General features: G+C 38.6%; 1 protein-coding gene across 1 annotated transcript; it reads left to right on the top strand.

Annotated features, from left to right (window-relative positions):
- The first annotated feature begins 964 nt into the window (after nucleotides 1-964).
- On the top strand, nucleotides 965-5,149 carry DUR3 (urea-proton symporter DEGRADATION OF UREA 3 (DUR3)). Its single transcript, XM_087328449.1, has 9 exons — nucleotides 965-1,079; nucleotides 1,430-1,623; nucleotides 1,703-1,810; nucleotides 2,227-2,322; nucleotides 2,450-2,532; nucleotides 3,064-3,284; nucleotides 3,383-3,645; nucleotides 3,810-4,048; nucleotides 4,207-5,149. The coding sequence occupies exons 2-9, from the start codon at nucleotides 1,459-1,461 to the stop codon at nucleotides 5,021-5,023; spliced, it is 1,992 nt and encodes a 663-aa protein (XP_087184575.1). The 5' UTR covers nucleotides 965-1,079; nucleotides 1,430-1,458; the 3' UTR covers nucleotides 5,024-5,149.
- Nucleotides 5,150-5,660: the final 511 nt, after the last annotated feature.

Below are 5,660 nucleotides of genomic sequence, written 5' to 3'. Positions count from 1 at the left end.
AATTGTCATAAGATGTTAGAATGGAATATGCATCCATAAATACAAATGAATAAAAAGTCCAGCACCATGAAAGGGATGGGATCCTTGACTCGTTGGAGAGACAGCATCGAAGATATTTTATGTAAGTCCTCGGGTGACAAGAGACATAAACATAGTCTATAGATGAGTGAAGAAGAACATTTGTGGAGAGTATCTTATCTTGTCTTGTGTCTATAGAGAGGGTGGACATATATATTTGTGTGTGACCCATGTTTTGTTCTTTTATTTTGCCCTCCATTCACATTGTATTAATTTTCAAAACCCACTCTTACGCTACTATATGTATACATAAGTGTGGGTGGTGGTAAGTTGTAAGTACATATGTAGATGCATGAATGCATACAATGATACATTACATATTTACATGTAAATGTGTTTTGTTGGTTTGTGAGGCCAGCCTAGCCTAGTGTAGTTGCTTGAGGCAGCCACGGTCCACCAAAACCAATCAATCATCTCCTCCGCACTTTTATTTCTTTAGTCTCTCTTTCAAAAGTCAAACCAAGCTTATTATGTATTGTATCCGTCCATCCATTTTCCTTTCAGTACAACATATGTATCAGTATGTATTGTACTGAGATAATACATACATACATACATCTCTCTCTCTCTCTCTCTCTCTCTCTCTCTCTCTCTCTCTCTCTCTGTGTCTACAGAGCACATATGTATGTGGATGTCTCCTCCTCCTCCTCTTCTTCTTCTTCTTCTTCTGAACCAGCTATTCATTGAATTCAAAGGGGCTCATTCACTCGGCTCGCCACTTCACTTATTATTTCTTTATATATGTATATCATATATGTATGTATAATATGCCCCCGTCCGCTCCTTTAGAGCTGCCTTTTCCATCATCGTCGTCGGAGTAAGCGAGGAAGTGCGCTTTGTATATGCCATTCATTGACATTTCGTTCTTTCAGTTCCTTTTTCACATCATCACCATCATCATCATCATCATCATCATCCATGCCTGTCTATATAATGACTGAGATGATGTTCTTCATTCATGCTTCAACTACTTTTGTGAGCTACCCCTCTTCTTCCTCCTGGTAAGAATCCCAGAAACTTGGGCTTCCCTCTTGAGTTTATAAAGGTCCAGATTTCTTGTGTATGTTTTGGCGTTCTTGTGGAGAAAAAATAATTGGGCCTTCTTGTTCATTCTTGGATGTTCTGCTTTCTGGAAAAATGGATTCTTCTTCACATGTTGATATCTTGGATTTTTTCTAAATTGCTTTTGCTATCTTTAACCGTGAGTAATGATGATATTTTTGTTGACGCCTGGATTGGTTCTTTCTATAAAGTAGCTACTTTTGGCACACTCTATCGATGCCATTGATTTGCTTAACTACTTCCATTAGTTGATCCAACTAATTTTCCCCTTTGATTGATTGCATATCAGAGAACCACTTTAATTAGCTTAAGGGAGCTATGGCAGGGGCAATCGACTGTCCGAAATACTATTTTCCACTAGAAAATGGGACATGTGCAAGACAAACATCCTTCTTTGGAAATGACGCTCTTCTCTCGCAGGGAGTCGGCTACAGTATTGTTCTCGGATTTGGAGCATTCTTTGCAGTGTTCACCTCCTTCCTGGTACCAACATCATAAAAGGAGCTATTCTCTATATGGCATTCCGTGTTCCTGATATTGTTTTTCGTTACTTTGTAAAAAGGTTTGGTTGGAAGCTCGGTATGTTGGTGCCAAACACAACTCTGAATGGTTTAATACGGCCGGAAGAAACATTAAGACGGGTCTTATTGCAAGTGTCATTGTTTCACAGGTATCAATGTTTAAACCCCAACGTATATATAGCATATATTATTAGATATATAGAGTATCTTTTTCAAGTCAATTGGAAGAAAAGGAGTAATCGTGGATATAGAGCACCATTTTTTAATCATTTGAAGAAAATATAGGTTTCACCTCCCAACCATGACCTTAGATAGCATGCTACGATCACACAGAGTTAGCTTTGCGTTTACTTTCTTTATTGCCCATTAACTCTCATGGTATGTTCACCAAGGTCTCCCATGGACCATAGCTGGAGAACCCATCCTAACTATCTGCTCGAGTTACTGGTGTATGAATATTGTTGTATGCATGTCTATGTATCCTTAGAGTTTCGAGGAAAATATGGTGAGACTTTTGGAACAATGTCTTTGATACAACCTCTTTTGTATGATTCTTGATTCTTAGTGGACTTGGGCTGCTACAATCTTGCAAAGCTCAAATGTAGCATGGCAATATGGTATCAGTGGCCCCTTCTGGTATGCTAGTGGAGCAACAATACAGGTATTTTCATTACCACCTTTTCCCACAATACTAAAGTAAGCATAGAAAGCTTTCGGTTTATTGAAGAAGTTTTGTGGAATATAAAAAGGTTTTGTCTTAGTGAAGAAGATTAATGATGGATATATAGGTTCTTCTCTTTGGAATCCTCGCTATCGAGATAAAAAGGAAAGCACCATCCGCACATACCGTTTGTGAGATTGTGAAAGCAAGGTAATCATGTAGATTGGATAAATATTAGTGGCTGTAGTATTAGGTCAATATCTAACGGTCGTTTTCAATCTTGCACTGTAGAAAATTATGTTAATGCCAATGTTTTGAAACGATTTTTGTTAGTGTTCTTTATCTAAACTCTTAGTGGTGGTGGTATTAGATCAATATCTGAATGTTCGTTTGAATCTTGTACTTTGGAAAACTATGTTAATGACAATGTTTTGAAACCATTTTTTGCTAATGTTCTTGATCTAAACTCTTAGTGGTTGTGATATTAGGTTAATATCTAGACACTGTTTTCAATCGTGTACTGTAGAAAATTATGTTAACGACAATGTTCTAAGACCTTTTTTGTTCCTGCGCTTGATCTAAAATAAAAAACAATCAAATCCAGTACGTGAGATGTGAATGCACAACCTTAAGGTTGCAAAGCAGATAATTTCCAATAATAATTTGTAGAAGATGTTTGAAGTATCTTATATGATGTAGAAAGGCATTGTGCGTTGACATAATGTCTTTTCTTCTATGCAGATGGGGATTCTGGGCACACATGGTCTTCCTTGCATTCTGCTTTGCAACAAACATCATTGTCACTGCAATGCTTCTCTTGGGTGGATCAGCGGTTGTCAATGCACTGACCGGAATGGATATATATGCTGCAAGTTTCCTTATACCACTAGGAGTCATTGTATATACCCTTGCAGGTGGCCTAAAGGCTACTTTCTTGGCAAGCTATGTGCATTCCGTTGTTGGTATGCTACCGAATGAAACCTTATAATTTCTTACATGGTATGCCCCATTGTTTGTCTTGACACTTGGGTGATACTTATATGGGGCTTTTTGGTGTCAGTTCATGTGGTGCTTGTCATCTTCATATTCTTGGTATATGGATCGAATGGCGATTTAGGGAGCCCCAAGAAAGTTTATGAAAAACTCACAGCAATTACCTCTACTTCACAACTAGATTGCTCAGAACTCTCGGGGTTGAATCAAGCATGTGGTGCTGTGAGTGGGAACTATGGAGGATCTTTCCTTACAATGCTTAGCTCGGGTGGATTCATTTTTGGCATTATCAACATCATCGGCAATTTTGGCACTGTGTTTGTGGACAATGTGAGCCATTTAAAAACCAAAGTAATATAGTTTCATGGGAAAAACCTAAACCAGATCATCGGGAAAAGAGAATATGCCAAAGGATTGATGATTAACTTGGGATGTTTATTTGTTTCGACGATTTTTTTCAACAATTGATATTTTAATCTTATTTGATTGGCTAGGGATACTGGATGAGTGCCATTGCAGCTAGGCCATCATCAACACATAAAGGGTATTTGTTGGGTGGATTGGTGTGGTTTGCAGTTCCGTTTTCTCTTGCAACGTCCCTTGGATTAGGTGCACTTGCTCTCGATCTTCCAATCACAGCAAGTGAAGCTGGCCGTGGATTGGTGCCACCAGCGACTGCAACTGCACTGATGGGAGAAGCGGGAGCTGTGTTGCTTTTGACCATGCTTTTCATGTAAAATGTTCTTCACTTGCAGCATTTCAATTTTTTCATATACATATTAATAATAATTTCTTACCAGTTCATGTCGAGATAAGAATGCAATTCAAGCATAGAAACAAGACCAGATATTTCAATAATGCCATCTAAGTCAACCATACCTTCATTTCCAGGGCTGTTACCTCAGCCGGTTCAGCTGAACTAGTGGCAGTGTCATCGCTTTGCACATACGACATATATCGAACGTACATTAATCCAAAAGCAACAGGGAAGCAAATCCTCAAAGCATCGAGAATCGTAGTGCTTGCGTTCGGATGCTTCATGGGTGTTCTCGCAGTGATCCTTAACAAAGTAGGTGTTTCCTTGGGATGGATGTACCTAGCCATGGGTATTATTATAGGATCGGCAGTTATTCCAGTTGCATTCCTTTTGCTATGGAGAAAAGCTAATGCAAAAGGTGCAATTGTTGGGACAATCACTGGATGTATAGCTGGAGTAATCACGTGGCTCACGGTGACCAAAATTCAATATGGTAGAGTAAATCTTGACACAACAGGTCGAAATGCACCAATGCTGGTGGGGAACTTAGTCTCTATTCTTGTGGGTGGTTCCATCCATGCTTGTTTTAGCTTCATCGAACCACAAAACTATGATTGGGAGTCTACTAAAAGCTTGACAGTTGTCGAGGCCGATAGTAGTGATGTTCCACTAGAAGAGTATAGTGATGAGAAGCTAAGGCATGCTAGGTCATGGATTTTGAAATGGGGGGCTTTATTTACCATTATTATTGTTTTGATTTGGCCGGCTTTGGCTTTGCCGGCCAAAAGTTTCAATTTGTCCTATTTCACGTTTTGGACGGTTATTGCGATTGGGTGGGGAACTATTGGATCCGCAATTATTATCTTCATGCCCCTTTATGAAAGTTGGGAAACCATTTCTTTGGTACTTAAGGGCCTTTGGCAGAGCTCCTACACCTGCAAGTGGAATTGAGCTTATGTTCCTCATTTTACCCAGTGCGTACTTGCAAGAAAGCCGGATGGGTGTATGACAAAATCATGTACATTGAAAGACTTCATGTATTTTCTAATATTCAATCAGTTTGCCAATTAAAATTTCTCTCTATAGTTTTAGATCGTAATTACCTTACCCTAGTGGTAAGTTACAGTACTAGCCCTAGCTCTTGGCCCTCTCTCTCTCTCCCTCCTTCCCTCTGTTTCAAAGATCTAATACTAATTGTTGCAAATAACCACCATGTGCTCTAATAAATGATCCATGGGAGTGAATGAATGAGGCCCCATTTAGATCTACTCAAATATGCACGACATAATTTGTGGAAGAGGCTGATTGGATTCTTGATAGCACTTTACCACTTAAATGAGACAAAGATTACGTTTGCAAATTATTCAAGAAAAAACAGGATACATAACAAATACTATGCATAATACACCACAAAAATTTAATGCAATACCCTCAAGGAGGTAAAAATTATGGAATCTAGTCCAGAAACAATTCACTATCAACTTATAATTTGCACACCAAAGTTTTACATATTAGAATACTATGTAAAGAAGAAGATAAAACTTCCTCTAATAATTTAAACCCAACTAGTAAGACACAAAAAGGAACC

Source organism: Azolla caroliniana, unplaced genomic scaffold (genome assembly GCF_043228905.1).
Source record: "Azolla caroliniana isolate FFs.n. ecotype wild unplaced genomic scaffold, voAzoCaro1.0.p SCAF_12, whole genome shotgun sequence".
In the NCBI taxonomy this organism is placed as follows: domain Eukaryota; kingdom Viridiplantae; phylum Streptophyta; class Polypodiopsida; order Salviniales; family Salviniaceae; genus Azolla; species Azolla caroliniana.
This window is presented reverse-complemented; position numbering and strand designations above follow the sequence as displayed.

Coding starts and splice junctions, on each gene's coding strand:
- DUR3 (XM_087328449.1), top strand. CDS start 1,459: ATGGCAGGGGCAATCGACTGTCCGAAATACTATTTTCCACTAGAAAAT. Junction 1,624..1,702: donor CAGTGTTCACCTCCTTCCTG/GTACCAACATCA, acceptor CTTTGTAAAAAG/GTTTGGTTGGAAGCTCGGTA. Junction 2,533..3,063: donor TGTGAGATTGTGAAAGCAAG/GTAATCATGTAG, acceptor TCTTCTATGCAG/ATGGGGATTCTGGGCACACA.